At 40.4% G+C, this 16101-nt stretch overlaps 1 protein-coding gene across 3 annotated transcripts in view; it reads right to left on the reverse strand.

Annotated features, from left to right (window-relative positions):
• Positions 1 to 3139: 3139 nt before the first annotated feature.
• Positions 3140 to 16101, reverse strand: part of RFTN2 (raftlin family member 2) — a 77470-nt gene continuing 64508 nt past the window's right edge. For all 3 annotated transcript variants that reach the window (XM_027563735.1, XM_027563723.1, XM_027563746.1), the window contains exons 9-10: positions 14599 to 14677; positions 3140 to 4908 (exon numbers count right to left, since the gene is read on the reverse strand). In XM_027563735.1, coding sequence (XP_027419536.1) covers positions 4639 to 4908; positions 14599 to 14677 — 349 coding nt within the window. In that variant the 3' untranslated portion in view covers positions 3140 to 4638. The remainder of the gene's footprint in view (positions 4909 to 14598; positions 14678 to 16101) is intronic.

Here is a 16101-nt window from a genome sequence, read left to right on the forward strand (position 1 = left end):
CTAAATCCTCATACAATTAAATTCATTTGTTACCATCCCCATTTTACCAAGAGTAAACTGAACCTCAGAGCTTCCCTGGTGCTCAAATGGTAAAGAATCTGTCTGCAATGTAGGAGATCTGGGTTTGATCCCTAGGTTGGGGAGATCCCCTGGAGAAGAGAATGGCAACCCACTCCAGTATTCTTGCCTGGAGAATTCAATGGACAGAGGAGCCTGGTGGGCTATAGTCCATGAGGTCACATGACTTCCTGACTAACACTTTTTTCTTAAACTGAACTTCAAAGTAGCAGTTCAGTGTCCACAGGAACAAGCAAGCAGGGCCAGGGTCTAAACTCCGTCCTGGCTCCAAAGCTCAGATTTCTTCGTTTGATATCCTACCTCATATGTTTCTGAGCATTGCTGCTACCTATCCTGGAAGACTTCTTTCTTATAGGATTGTGTTAGGCAGGGTGCTCATAACCAAGAAATGGTGTTGAGGAAGGAGACCATGCCCCAGGGATGGTGGGATGGAAAGTCAGGAGGAGCCTGGGACACCAAGGAAGATGCTACTCAAGCCCAGGTCTGCTGATTTCTGGTCTTGTTACACAGAAAAGCAAAACCTTATTTGGTTAAGCCACTCCAACCCCACACATGCTGCCTAACCCACATCTATTACAGTGCCGGGAGTGGTTCTACTTTTGAAACTTTGAGGTGTTGAAAACAATTCTTTCCCTGAGGATTAGTATCCCCTTTATGACACAAAGGAGTTGGAATTGTGTTTCTTTTTTTTTTTTCATAACCAACCTAAGAAATTCTTACATTAGAAAGCCTGGACTGTGCTCGCTTCGGCAGCACATAAACTAGAAAGCCTGGACTTCAAATTTCCCAGATGTCCGTGTAGGTGGTTCTTGGCTGCCCTGCCCAGAGCCAGGTCTCCCGCTGGCCAGGCACAGCAGTGATTAACGGGGAGGGCACAGTGAGTGCGTGATTGAAACTTGGAGGGTCAAACTTCCTTTGAAAGAAATGAAAAAAATTCAAAGTTTCTTTCCATGTAGGCAAATCTTCTACTTCCCCCAGCTGTTTTAGGGTTTTTTGGTCTGTGACATTAGCATTTCTAGATTGCTGGTTTCTTCAGCTTCCAAGTCTGAGATATATGAGCCAAAAATAAAACCAAGAAGTTCACCACTGGTTGTCTTATATTTGTTTTATGTCTAATCATGTCAGAACTGGCTTTATAAACTTTGGGCTCTTGCACAAGTAAAATTCAGTCTGCTAAGTCACTTCAGTCGTGTCCGACTCTATGCGACCCCATAGACGGCAGCCCACCAGGCTCCCCCGTCCCTGGGATTCTCCAGGCAAGAACACGAGTGGGTTGCCATTTCCTTCTCCAATGCATGAAAGTGAAAAGTGAAAAGGAAGTCGCTCAGTTGTGTCCGACTCTTCGCAACCCCATGGACTGCAGCCTACCTGGCTCCTCCATCCATGGGATTTTCCAGGCAAGAGTACTGGAGTGCGGTACCATTGCCTTCTCCGAAAATTCACTCTAGAGGTATGACAAATTGCCACGATTAATACTATTTAAATAGATATGGTTCTGATGGTTTGCATTTAGCTTGTTTTCCTACATATCCACCAGTGTATTTAGATTTAACATTCTTGGTTAGAGACTGTCCCCGCTGTTACCACCTACACCATTTCAGTGCTCACTTGAAATTTAGTCATCCCACACAGGGAATTGCTGGGGCCCTAGAAGTTGAGAGGAGGAAACCCTTCTTAATCATAATGCTGAAAGAGCCGTGATACTTCCAGCCCAGAGGAATGGTAGTGAGATGTCCAGGTAGTGAGGAAAGGCTAGGAAGGAGACAGCTCCTGAGCTCTTCCAGTACGAAAGAAATGCAAATGCATCTGGTACATTTATAGTCAAATACATAAACACCTGGTCCTGGTAAAATAAACAATTTGGAGATAGTTGTGATATGGACTTACCATAGCTTGCCTCCTGCTTCTATGGGTGTCTGAAGGCCCCTGAAAGCCCTGAGTCTCTTAAAGAGAGTGATGTTTCTGTTGTCTTTAAGTGACATTGATAGAGCTGCTGCTTAGCTCAGTGGCTATTTCTCTGGTGATTAGGTGTTAAATGCTGTCCATGGAAATAACGGGGATATTCAACCCAAATGGGATGGAACTAACAGGTGGAACTAACAGGTGGCTATGGAAACCTTAGACAGAAGTGCATATATGCTGTACCAAAGGGGGATGGCAAAACCTCCCACCAACATATATGATCTCCATACTTTCTCATCATTATAACTTATGCTAAGTCGCTTCAGTCGTGTCCGACTCTGTGAGACCCCATAGACGGCAGCCCACCAGGCTCCCCCGTCCCTGGGATTCTCAAGGCGAGAACACTGGAGTGGGTTGCCATTTCCTTCTCCAATGCATGAAAGTGAAAAGTGAAAGTGAAGTCGCTCAGTCGTGTCCGACTCTTAGTGACCCCATGGACTGCAGCCTACCAGGCTCCTCCGTCCATGGGATTTTCCAGGCAAGAGTACTGAAGTGGGGTGCCATTGCCTTCTCTGATCATTATAACTTACAAGTATTAAAAAAAAAAAAAATCACATGCCAGAGCCCCTAAGGAATTACATAGCATTATGAAAAGAACTGACTGTGCAACTGGCTGATAACTATAAGGTTAGTCACACGTAACTCCTTAGGCATATACAGTCCAAGTTTTGTTACTTTTTGTTTTTTAAAAGATAGAGTTACTTACTTATAAGGCTCTAGAACCACCTGGTAATTATTTATTCACTATCATACAAATTTGTCACATAACTTATGGGTGAATACTGGAGTAAATGCTTATAGGCTTTCAGGGTACAACTACTAAGACTATTCTAATATTTAAAAAAAAAATAAGAACAGATTAAAAACAAACTGTGAAAAGAAAGCATTCTTATGCAAATTTAAAAAAATTAAAAGCAAGATTTCTGAGTTTTTCTTTAGCCAATATAAATTTCTATCTCTGTCTTTAATACATCAAATTCCTTCTGTATACTGACAGAATATATACCAGAATCTCTGCCTGTTGTAAACCCTGCCTTTGGGAAAAACGGTCCCATTTTCTTGAGTTTATTACCTGTGTTTCATAACTCATGGCATTTTGTGGGCTCCAGCAGCAGTATTTATTTCTACCAAAAATTCACCAACTCTTAAATATGGAACTCAGTTTCTCTAAAAGTAAAAAAAAAAAAATTTCTGCAAACAATATTAGTAGCTGTTTCCACAGAATAGTACTGAGCAGAATATTCTATGTTCCTTTATACATACAAAGGTAATGCTTGTGCATGGTAGAAGCAGAATAATTGCACATCAATCTTACCATCAATTCACGGAGATCAGTTACACCATATATTTGATAACATGTAATACATACCTGTCATATGTGTAAAACATATTATGAGCATTAATGTTCATTAAGACAATAGCCCAATAACAAATGACATTTTGTTATTCAAATGATCTTATAATGTCAACACCAATGCTAATAAAAATATATAATAGGCTGAACTCATCAACGGCACAGTTGTAATTCATTTGAAGTTTCCCACATTTCAAAGTCTTTCATAGATAAAATGAAATTCTTCTATTTTGTAAAATTTTAATCTTTACCTGTTAAAGGTTTGGCAAGGCAAAGGTTCCCCTGTTAGCAGAGGAAAAAAAGCAGAGATGGAACAAATAGGTCACCATACATTTCACATATGTTGTGAGCACCTCTTTACTCCTGTAGGACTGAAAATTCTGGGTTTCCACATTTTTCATGCTTTAGCAATCAAAATAAAAGCATAATTTACATCTAGATAGATGTAAAATGCTTCAGTTTTCATTTAAAATTGGTGTTTCCCTTTTCAGCTATTTACAATTTTAAAAAGAGAATTAATTCTGTCTACTAAGGTTTTTAAACATGGACATTGTAAGTTCTTTTCGTATTGAATTTTTAGGGATGAGGCTCCACTCTATTTCTAGACTATTAGATGCAAGAAAGTTTAAGCTTGATGAATCAGTACAATGTTGGTAACATGGTGACCCTTTTTTTAAGGCGTTAAAAAAAAAAAAGATTTTTTAAAGGATATTTTAACAAATAAGGATTTGCTTTGTTTATACATGCCATACTTAAAGACAAAACTTGGATTAATTGTTATATTCAGGAAATAGGTATTTTATTAATTAGCCCTTTATATGTGCATGAGAGAGATAGGGAAAGAGAAAATTTTCAGCTTAAGTAAGACTCTAACTTCCTGAGAATTTTCTAATTAGGTAAAAATACTGATTGAGATATTTAGTTGTCTTACCAGCAATGGTAAGAAAAATATACTTTGCATATTCATGAGAAACTGAAGTACATTATCGGCTAATATCCTAATGAGGCATCTGTTTAAACATGTTTTAGTTGAGAAAACTGTGAAACATGCTTCTAAATTTACAAATATGTTGGTTACTCTTCCTTGCCTAGGAGGTTGAACCAAAGTTTACGTAGATTAGAGGAAAGCCTGAGTCTGGAAAGATTCAAAGTATCCCATAAATGCAGATAAAGAAATACAGTAAAGTAACTTGGGAATTACTTTAATAATTATTTACAGAACGTCTGTCGCTTTCCTTCTTTGCTCACATACAAGTGACCTGAGTTACTCCGTCTTCCTGGTCAAACTGTCCATCATCTAGTTCCCGCAGGACGCTGTCACTGTTGCTGAACCCGGAGAAGCTGCTGGGCTGGGCTGGCCTCTTCTTCATCCAGCATTCTCTAGAAGGGGCGAGTAGGCACTCCTCAGGTGGGCTTCTGCTCTCTGCAGGCTGTAACAGGTCTGTGTCCAAGCTGACGCTCCTGCTTGGGACTTTACTCCTGTCTTCACCTTTCACGTGCCGACTGCCTTTCCTCTGAAACACAAGAGATTAGCAACTAGGAGTTAGTAAAAGGCTGGGTGTCGTCCTGCCCCTCTATTCTAGCTCTCTGCCCGCTTATCTTCCAAATCCTGCTCCTCTTCAAGGACCAGCTCAGCGCCACCCTCCGGCCAGGTGAAGGTGTGCTCCCCTCTCTGTTAATAACTGTCTGTGGCTTCCTGGCCCACCATTCTCCTTGTTGTCAGGTTGGTTGTATGGCCCTATCTGGGCCCTCAACAACACCTCTGAGGAGAGAGACCTGTTGAGATCATACTTTGGGGAACAAAACAGATAGAGATATACTTGAAGCTTCCATTTTTCATCTTGGTATTTGCTGGGATCTGAGCAGCAGAAAAAGTGCCTTAGAGGCCACCTCACCCCCATTTCTATAGGAATAGTCTGCACAGATAATTCAGATAGAGATCATATTGGAAGAAGGGGTGCCTTTCCAGGTGGGGTGGACCCCTCTCCTTGTCCTGCTACAGACCGCTTCTGCCTGGCATGGTAGGATTGTTCAGCGACAGGACCAGCTCATTCTGCAGGCTGTCTGAGAAGCTGTAGATATTTTCACTATGAAATATTACTGAGGCCTGACCACGCCCTTGGTGTGGTTCAGAATAAAAGGACATGGTTTTCCTGCCAAGGAAACGAAGTCAAACAAAGATATCTAAGTCAGTAGAAGAAGAGCTCAGGGAGACAACTTTCATGTTCAGACTTCTGATGAAATTTTCTTATGGGGGTTTCTTTAATACTGACAACATGACATATATTGGATCATGTGGATATACTTAGGCACAGAAACTGAATAAAGATACATAATAAAAGAGTGAAAAGTGAAAGTCACTCAGTCGTGTCTGACTTGTTGCGACCACTATATAGTCCATGGAATTCTCTAGGCCAGAATACTGGAGTGGGTAGCCTTTCCCTTCTCCAGGGGATCTTCCCAACCCAGGGATCAAACCCAGGTCTCCCGCATTGCAGGCAGACTCTTTACTAGCTGAGCCACCAGGGAAGCCCATAAGATAAAAAAATTTTAAAGCCCAGTATTTTCCATATATCAAGAGTTTATTTTCTTAAAGCTCATTTACATGTTAGCTGAGAACTGGGATTACATTTTCTCAAATGTGAGAGGTAAAATTACTAAAATAAATCAAAAAACCCTTAGGAAAAAAATATAGAAGTCAGATTCCTAGGCTAGTCTTACAAAAGTTTGTTAGACCACAGATTTGTTGAACTACCATGTATAAAATACAAAAGTATTTTCTACTGGTTTTCATGGCAAATACACAATACAAACAAGCAGCTGTATTGAATAGAATTTTATGCTAGGGAATGTAACCACGGTTGACGGTGACTGAAAGCATTGTTTATATAGGGAGATGAAGGCTGCAGTGTGCTGTCTAGAAAGGAGTGTGTTGGCAGCTCATCATTTTCTTGGCTGGTTACCTGAGTCCTTGGGCAAGTTTAAAGGAACAAATCTGCCATGGGACCTGCCTCAATAAAGGCCCACCCTCATGTCTCAAGTCAGATATAACTTGATGGTGGGGACATTTTCATTTGCATTCATCAAGTGCAAATATTAGATCTCAAATCTTTTTCTTTTTTATTCTCACTCACCAGATGTACCGAGTTTAACACAAGCAGTTGAACCTGACAGATTTACCCTTAAGGTACAGAAGTTGAGAATGGCATATTCTCCCTGGTGTTGGAATGCTGCTGGGTGAGGACAGAGCCTTTTGGCTGCAAGCAGGCCTGATGGGTACTGCTCCTTTCTCAAGCCTGGCTGCTGGCTCCTTTCCCATATGCACAAAGGATACACTCACTCCGGAATGACCTCTCCTGTTGCCTGAATGAGACAGGAAGGAGGGGTGCCTGGGAGCACTTGGCAGTCTGGATCTTTCCTTCTTCATAAGCACTGGGGCCAAAGGTAAATTTTGCAATAAATTCCTTATTGTGTATCAGCCAATAGAGGCCTACTCTCACATGCTCAATGAGAAATTTCTTAATAAAAATTATGTATTAGTCAGGATAATAAGATAGAGTAATTCACTTTTAGATAAGAATTAATAAGTAAACAACCACCAAATACAAATTTCAAATATTAGAAGATAATTAAATACCTAACTCTAAAAAAGATTAGAAAAAACTCTGATCCTCAGAAAGGCTGAGGACAGGAGGAGAAAGGAGTGACAGAGGATGAGATAGTTGGATAGCATCACTGACTCAGTGGACATGAGTTTGAGCAAATTCCAAGAGATGTTGAAGGACAGGGAAGCCTGGTGTGCTGCAGTCCATGGGGTCACAAAGAGTCAGAAACAACTTAGTGATTGAAAAACAATAACAAAAAATGTCACAACAAATGCTTTTCTTTTTTTACTAAATGACTATTAATAAATACATCTTCAGCAATGATATTGGCTCCCTTACTCCACATGAGAAGACTCTTGAGAGTTCCTTGGACAGCAAGAAGATCAATCCGTCAATCCTAAAGGATATCAGTCCTGAATATTCCCTGAAAGGACTGATGCTGAAGCTAAAGCTCCAATACTTTGGCCTCCTGATTCGAAGAACTGACTCATTGAAAAAGACCCTGAAGCAAGCAAAGACTGAAGGCAGGGGGAGAAGGGGATGACAGAGGATGAGATGGTTGGATGGCATCACCGACTCGATGGACCTGAGCCTAAGCAGCTCTGGGAGATGGTGACGGACAGGGAAGCCTGGCGTGCTGCAGTCCACGGGGTGGCAAAGAGTCAGACACAACTGAGCGACTGAACAACAACTCCACATGAAATAATAGCTTTTCCAACAAATCAAATTGCAATGTTCTTATAACTTACAGTGTAGGAGACGGAAACCTGACCAGTCCATGAAGATCATCCACTCGAATTCCTCCTTCTACCAACATGGGACCCAGAAACAAGATGGTATTTGTCCAAGGTCAAAGGGTAGTTGGCTTTGAACTGGAACCTGAGTGTCTTATCTTATTCTTTTTACATTATTCACTATGCAAAAATGTGAGTAGATTTACGGTCAAAGATTTGTATGTTTCTCAAAGATTTCCAATTACAAAAATAATACATGCTTAGTGTAGAAAGCCTGGTAAAAACAAAGAAAAAAAGCAAAGCCTATCCACAATCCCATCTCACAGAGATACCACTGTTAATATTTGGCATGTTTTACTATGTATGTATGGGCTTCCCTGGTGGCTCAGTGGTAAAGAATCTGCCTGCCAATGCAGGAGACACATTTGATCCCTGGGTGGGGAAGATTCCCTGGAGAAGGAAAATGACAACCCACTCCAATATTCTTGCCTGGGTAATCCCATGGACAGAAGAGCCTGGCGGCCTACTGAAGAACTGATGCCTTTGAACTGGTGCTGGAGAAGATTCTTGAGAGTCCCTTGGACAGCAAGGAGATCAAACCAGTCAATCCTAAAGGATATCAACCCCAAATATGCATTGGAAGGCAGATGCTGAAGCTCCGATACTTTGGCCACGTGACACAAAGAGCCGACTCTTTGGGAAAGACTCTGATGTTCGGAAGGAATGAAGGCAGGAAAAGAGGGCAGTAGAGAATGAGATGGTTAGATAGCATCACTGACTCAATAAACATGAATTTGAGCAAACTTTGGGAGATAGTGGAGGATAGAGGAGTATGGCATGCTGCAGCCCATGGGGTTGCAAAGAGTCAGACATGACTTAGCGACTGAGCAACAACACTGTGTATTTGCATATGCACACAAAGAGATGTATAGCTCACTTTTGCACTTAGCACTCACTGTATTTTTAGTATTTCCCTATGTTATAAAGAGATTTTTCATGCTACATTGCTAGGCTTATTCCTATAGGTTCTCAGAATTCATACGGGTTCTCTTTCTTCTGATATTTCACTATAAATTTGGGGAGATTCTATCAAGATTTGCATGCAGATCTAATGCCACCATTGATAAAGTCAGTCAGTTTTGTTTTGGTTTTTTCACTGTGCTGGGTCTTAGTTGTGGTATGAGGGACCTAACTCCCTGACCAGGAATTGAACCCGGGCCCCCTACATTGGAAGCACAATCTTAACCTTTGTACCACCAGGGAAGTCCCCAACTGATCAACTTTTGAGAATCATCCTCATTTACTAAAAATGAGTTACCTGTTTCAAATACATGAGACTCAGTGACAAAGCAGTTGCATTTAGGGTGCCCTATCAGTCTACCTTTCACTTTCCATACATGATGTCTTAAAAACATAAGCAGAATTATACCAGCAATTATAAGATATCGCATGCCTTGTATAGTGTCATGATGGATAGAGTGGAAGAGTACCTAAAAAATATGATTTATATAGCAATAAAAACATGGAGTGGACATTCAGGATTTCTCCCCTTTGTGTGTTTCAGGCTTGAGGGAGGATTAGAAAGCCACTGAAAGGCTAAGTGTAGCTCTAGTACCAGTTAGAAGAGTCAGAGGCTTTGAATCACACAGAGAAACCCCACAGAATATGCTTGCTCACAAAGTATGTTTCTGGGTCAGGTCATCCAAGCTTGGTGCTGTAAAAATCAGTCAAGCCTGGGAGAGGAAAAGGTGTCGTGGACAATGGCTTTTCCAGCCAGTTTTCTTATCCACCTTCTCTACTGCAGTGTAGGCCCATGACCCAATCAGATCCAATCAGAGTCCTTCTCTGGGATTGCTATATTGACTCTAGGATAATGAAGCTCTTTCTGGACTTCCCTGGTGGTCCAGTGGTTAAGAATCCATGGGTTCAATCCCTAGTACAGAAGAATTCCACATAGAGCAGGGAAACTAAGCCTGTGTTGCCACAACTACTGAGTCTGTGCTCTAAAGCCTGCAGCATGTAGGATCTTATCTCCTTGACCAGGGGTTCAACTCAGGTCCAGGGAGTGAAAGTGCCAAGTCATAACCACTGGACCAGCAGAGAACTCCCTGAGACTGGCTTCCTTTAGTCAGCATGCTTTTTGAGATTGCTGTAGTTGTTCAGTCACTGAGTCGTGTCCTACTCTTTGTGACCCCATGGACTGCAGCATGCCAGGCTTCACTGTCCTTTACTATGTCCTGGAGTTTCCTCAGACTCATATCCTTTGAGTCTGTGAGGCCATCCAACCATCTCATCTTCTGTCGCTCCCTTCTCCTTCTGCCCTCAACCTTTCCCAGCATCAGGGTCTTTTCCAATGAGTCAGTTCTTCACATCAGGCAGCCAAAGTATTGGAGCTTTAGCTTTAGTATCAGTCCTTCCAGTGAATATTCAGGGTTGATTTCCTTAAGGACCAACTGGCTTGATCTCTTTGCTGTCCAGGGGATTCTCAAGAGTCTTCCCCAACACCACAGTTCAAAAGCATCAATTTTTTGGCACTTAGCCTTCTTTATGGTCCAACTCTCACATCCATATAGTATCGCTGGAAAAACCATAGCTTTGACTATAGGGAACTTTGTCAGCAAAGCAATGTTTAGGTTGGTCATAGCTTTTCTTCCAAGAAAAGAAAGTGTCTTTTAATTTTGTGACTGCAGTCACCATCCACAGCGATTTTGGAGCCCAAGAAAATCTGCCACTGTTTCCACTTTTTCCCCATTTTTGAGATTAATCCACGTAATTGTGGCTATTAAGAGTGTATGTGGGGACTTCCTTTGCAGTTCAGTTAAGACTCTGGGCTTCCACTGCAGGGGCCGCAGGACTTAATCCTGGATGGAGAACTAAAATCCCACATTCTGCGTGGCCAAAAAAAGAAAAAGGGCGCATATGTTTTTATTTCTAAGTAGTATTTCGTTGTATGGAAATACCACAGCTGTTTATCCATAAATCTGTTGGAGACATTTGGATTGTTTCCAGTTTTGGGAGATGATGAATAGAACATTCAAACTTTTATGTGTAGCTTTTTGTGTAAACAAAAGTTTTTCTTTCTCTAGGGCAAATGTTCATGAGAGGGATTGCTGGGTCATATCTCAGTGCATGTTTAACCCCATAAAAAGCTGCGAAATAATTTTCCAGAGTGGTTGTACTACATGGCATTCCCACCAGCAGTGTTTTATAGTTCTGATTGCTCCTCATTCTTGATAGTCCTAAGTGAGGAGGGAGGAGGGTTCAGGATGGGGAACACATGTATACCTGTGGCGGATTCATTTTGATATATGGCAAAACCAATACAATATTGTAAAGTTAAAAAATAAAATAAAATTAAAAAACAAACAAACAAAAACCTAAAAAAAAAAAGAATTGTCAGTGTTTTTTTAATTTTAGTCATTCTAGTAGATGTATGGTTTCATCATGGTTTTCATTTGCATTTCCCTTGACCGATAATTTAAATGTCTTTTTATGTGTTTACTTCTCTTCTACATATCCTCATTGGTTCAAGACTTTTAACTATTTTTTTAAACTGCATTGTTTATTTCTTATTTTTTAAGTTTTAAGATACCTTCTGGATACAAGTCTTTTGTCATATATGTGATTTGCAAAAATTTTTTTTTCTCCCAGTCTGTGGCTGTCTGTTATTTTCTTAGTGTTATTCACAAAGCAAAAGTTTAAATTTTGATAAAGTCTAATTTATCAATTTTTTAAAATGAATTACGCTTTTAGAGTCATATCTGAGAACTCTGCTTAGCCCCAGTTCATGAAGATTTTTTCCTATTTTTTTTTCTAAAAGTTTTCTGATTTTCCTAAAATAAACTGTCTCTCAATGCTAGTGCTAGTGCCAGGTTGCTTCAGTCGTGTCTGACTCTTTGTGACCCCATGATTGCAAAGGAGTGTAGCCTGCCAGTTTCCTGTATCCAGGCCTATGGATTGTAGTCTCCCAGTTTCTTCTGTCCACAGGATTCTCCAAGCAAGAATACTGGAGTGAGTTGCCGTTCCCCGCTCCATGGGAGCTTCCCAACCCAGAAATTGAACCTTCTTGTCTCCTGCATTGGCATGCAGGTTCTTTACCACTAGTGCTACCTGGGAAGCCTCAATAGCTTAAAGAAATTGAGGCAGAAATTGGGAGTATAAATATTTGAATTTATATTGACCATATTTTAAAATTTCTCAAGCTATCTAGAATATTGTATAAAACATCTGTGAAACAAACACATTCCAAAAGTAAAGGTCTTTATAACTTCAGAAGAAAAAATTCCTATGATATGTTTTCTTCATTATGCAATTCTCAATTCCCTCCTTTATAACAGAGGCATGAAATGGTTTTGCTTAACATAAAAGTACTGTTCCATGTTGAGTGCAATTGAAACAAGAAGTTTTACATATCTTAACATTAGTCTCAGTAAAAGAAAGAGAAAATCTTTTTTCAAGAATTAAACCCTAGATCAATTTCCAACAGCCCATGAAATTTATAATTTTATTGAAAACTCCTTGACAATCATAAGGCAATGTTTGTAATGTTTCAAATTTTCACCAACTGGTTTTTAGAACCAAATACCTTTGAAAAAGTCTTCCCTGGTGGCTCAGATGGTAAAGAATTCACCTGCAGTGAAGGGGACCCAGGTTCAATCCCTGGGTTGGGAAGATCCCCTGAAGAAGGGACCCACTCCAATATTCTTGCTTGGAGAATTCCATGGACAGAGGAGCCTGACAGGCTACAGTCCATGGGATCACAAAGAGTTGCACAGGACTGAGTGACTAACAATTTTCACCTTTGAAACAATTATTTGAAAACCTGTATAAATGAAGCAATCCCCCATCAACCCTTCCCCAACAACAACTGATTTCAAGGTACAAGCAAAGAATGGTGCCATTATGGTCTTAAAAGTATATAAGAATTTTTTTAAGGCATGTTATAAATGTATATATAAGATTCCACTGCATAGCTTGTGGGATCTTACTATCAGGGACCAAGGATCGAAACTGTGCCCCCTGCAATAGCAAAGGCTTAACCACCTGACTGCCAGGGAAGTCCGACAGAATATTTCTTGTGAACTTGTTTGAGCCATTCTCCCCAGGACTGGGAGGCACTGCTCACTTGTGGGCTCTAATTCAGTCTTTCTGAAATCTTTGTTAACTTGATCACTCTGCTCTCCTCCTAAGGGAGTTATCATCCTATCCACCTACAGCCCCTCTACTTGCTTGCCTGTGGAACCAGCTAGAGTCTGTTCAAAATCAATGTGAGACAACAGCATTAATAGACTAACAGCTATTACATATACTGTTAGTCTATTAATAGCTTTGCTAGTTTAGAAAAACTTTGAAGTTTTCTAAAACATTATTTTCTTGATAATATGGAATCACTTTAAATAATTTTCTGGTCCATTTGCAAACTTCCTCTTTTGAAAGTTAGGCCTTAATTAATTGAGATTAATTAGGCCTTAATTATGAAGAAGGCAATGGCACCCCACTCCAGTACTCTTGCCTGGAAAATCCCATGGACGGAGGAGCCTGGTAGGCTGCAGTCCATGGGGTCACTAAGAGTAGGACATGACTGAGCGACTTCACTTTCACTTTTCACTTTCATGCATTGGAGAAGGAAATGGCAACCCACTCCGTGTTCTTGCCTGGAGAGTTCCAGGGACAGGGGAGCCTGGTGGGCTGCCGTCTATGGGGCTGCACAGTCAGACACGACTGAAGTGACTTAGCAGCAGCAGCAGCAGGTCTTAATTAAGATTAGTTCATTCAATGATACTATTCTAAGTGTGCATCTACTAGGAATCTAGTAAGAATAAGGTGACTTGAGACTCAGCAGAGCCCTTCAGCAAAGAACTGAAAAAATATGACCTTGAGGAGACAATACAAAAGTGCCGTCAGAAGTCAAGACTGCACAGATCTGTCATAATATCAGGCACATTCACTTATGAGGCTTATAACTGTAGGAGCGGAAAATCTTTTCCTCTGTCATCTTAGGTTCAGCATCTCAGACCTGCAAATTAAACTAGAAAAAGATTAATAGGAGAAAAGGTTTATTTTGGATGCACACGAGGGCTGCACAGAGAAGTAAAAACCCAAAGAGGCAGTTAGACCTGGGACATGATTTTCATTTTACAAAGGGTGATACACTGTGGTGAAGTGACCAGACAAATAAAAAGGGATTTGGGGTTTTAGGGGCAGTAAACTGTGGGAAGTTAAATATTTAGGAATAGCTTAGTGGTAAAGAATCCAATCCACCTGCTGTGCAGGAGACCCAGGTTTGATCCTTGAGTGGGGAAGATTCCCCGGAGGAGGGAATGCAACCCACTCCAGTATTCTTGCCTGGAGAATCCCCTTGGGCAGAGGAGCCTGGCAGGCTACAGTCCACAGGGTTGCAAAGAGTCTGGATGTGACTGAGCATGTATTTGGGGAAACTAATGCAAGAGAGGGTTTAGTAAGTTGTGGGGACTACAGGCATTGTTCCCAGTGATGCGTCATCTCTGCGTCGTCTCTGGTACAGGAGAGGGAAGCAATTTTACAAAAGGAAATTTTTGTCACATTGGCATAAGGAAAATTTATGCCCTGCTTTTGTCAGAAAGGGAGAGGTTCTGTTTCATTGCCTTTAGCTCAAAATAGTAATCCTTACACCCAAATGGTATACTTTGGGGTCATATTCTGATTTCCTTCAGAACTGTCTCATGTTCCTGTTTGCTGGCACATTTCTCTTGTTATATGTTGGTTCAGAAGGCTGTTTCCTTATCAAGTTCCCACTTCCTCATCTGTTCACCATTTAGAATTACAGTGAGAGATTAAGGATTAAATGGTTCAGTTTAACAGTTCATAAAGCATCACTTTTACTCACTTCTGGTGTCTGAGCAGCTGAATTCCACATAACTGGTCTCTGAAGGAATACAACCTGCTTTGTAGCCAAATTCCCCTCACTGAAAATTAAAACAACAGTGTTAGCATTTCTAAATTAGTAATTCTCTATATTTCACACTTGGCTAGAATGTTCCACATGTATTCTTTGTAAAATAATCTGATCCATTAATAATTATGAAACAGTCTATATAAGTTGCAGCAGATAAACAAGGGGAAAAAAATCCCTAAAAGCTAAATATGGTCCTTATAAAAGAAATTCTTAATGTTTAAAACTTGTAATCTCACTGTGCTAACATACTTGGTTTTGCATACATATTTGCATTCTGTATTCTATGCTTATCTCTTTTCTTGTTTGTACATTATGGTCATATTCTTAATAGCTGCATGATATCCCAAAGAATTAAGATACCAAAATGTACTAAGCCTTTCCATTATTACTGGAAAATTAGGTTGCTTCCGGCTTTCTGCTAATTATAAATAATGCTGTTATAGAAATATGTATAGTCTTCTTTATTCTTTATGACTTATTTCCTTGAGATAAATTCATAGGCGTGGGATTATTAGGCCAAAAGGGTATGACTTAAGCTTCTTGGTATGCATTGTCAAATTTGTCTTATGAAAGAAAGAGACCAGTTTGGACTGCCACGTGTGAGAAATTTATATACATTTTCCACTGAGGGACCTGAGCCACAGCTAGTCTCATTTTCAGATGCTTCTTTGTAGTCAGCTACTCAATATTCTCCTTATTTAACTACCATCATGGCAAATTACCCCTTGCCAAAGACTACTTGGGGTTTGGATTTCTCTGAAATGCTTTTCACAGAGTCTCCATGGATTTATGGGGAGGAGTGTCTGTAGCTAATGTTGCTCAGTTACGACTTTTATTATGCAAAAAACCCCAACAAAACCTCACTATTAGCTGCATTTTATGCTGAGCTCTTTTTTCTGGAAAACAAATGAAACATTGAAACTCTGGCCCTAGTGGTCAACACCACACAATTTGAAAATCCCAAACTTACTAATACTGTTGAATTTTGAGAAAGAGCAAATCTTCCCACAAAGTGGTAATGAGAGATTGCTTCTTTTTTTATTAAAGACTGCTTTTAGTCTAATCTATTTTAGTTTGACTGTATCTTTGAAAAAAAGACATGATGTGAAATATCTCATAGCTTTGGGGAACAGCTTGAGTCATCTGGAGACGTCAGCATGAGACAGGAAGGGACTGGCGGTGCACAGAACAGGCTGGCTATTTGGGCGGCAGGGAGAATACTGGAAAGGGCAGTGGCTTTAGAAGCAGACAGTCCTGGATTCAAGACTCAGTTTTACTGTAAAACAAAGAATGTTGCTCACCATCTAGTTCTATAAGAATCAAGTCATTAGCCAATGCAACCATGGACTTATAATTCACTCTAAAAGGAATTCAGGTGAAGATCAGAATGAAGCACTTGGTGCTCTGAGAAAACAGGCCCGCACATAGCTAGAA

This window comes from Bos indicus x Bos taurus, chromosome 2 (assembly GCF_003369695.1).
Source record: "Bos indicus x Bos taurus breed Angus x Brahman F1 hybrid chromosome 2, Bos_hybrid_MaternalHap_v2.0, whole genome shotgun sequence".
NCBI lineage: Eukaryota > Metazoa > Chordata > Mammalia > Artiodactyla > Bovidae > Bos > Bos indicus x Bos taurus.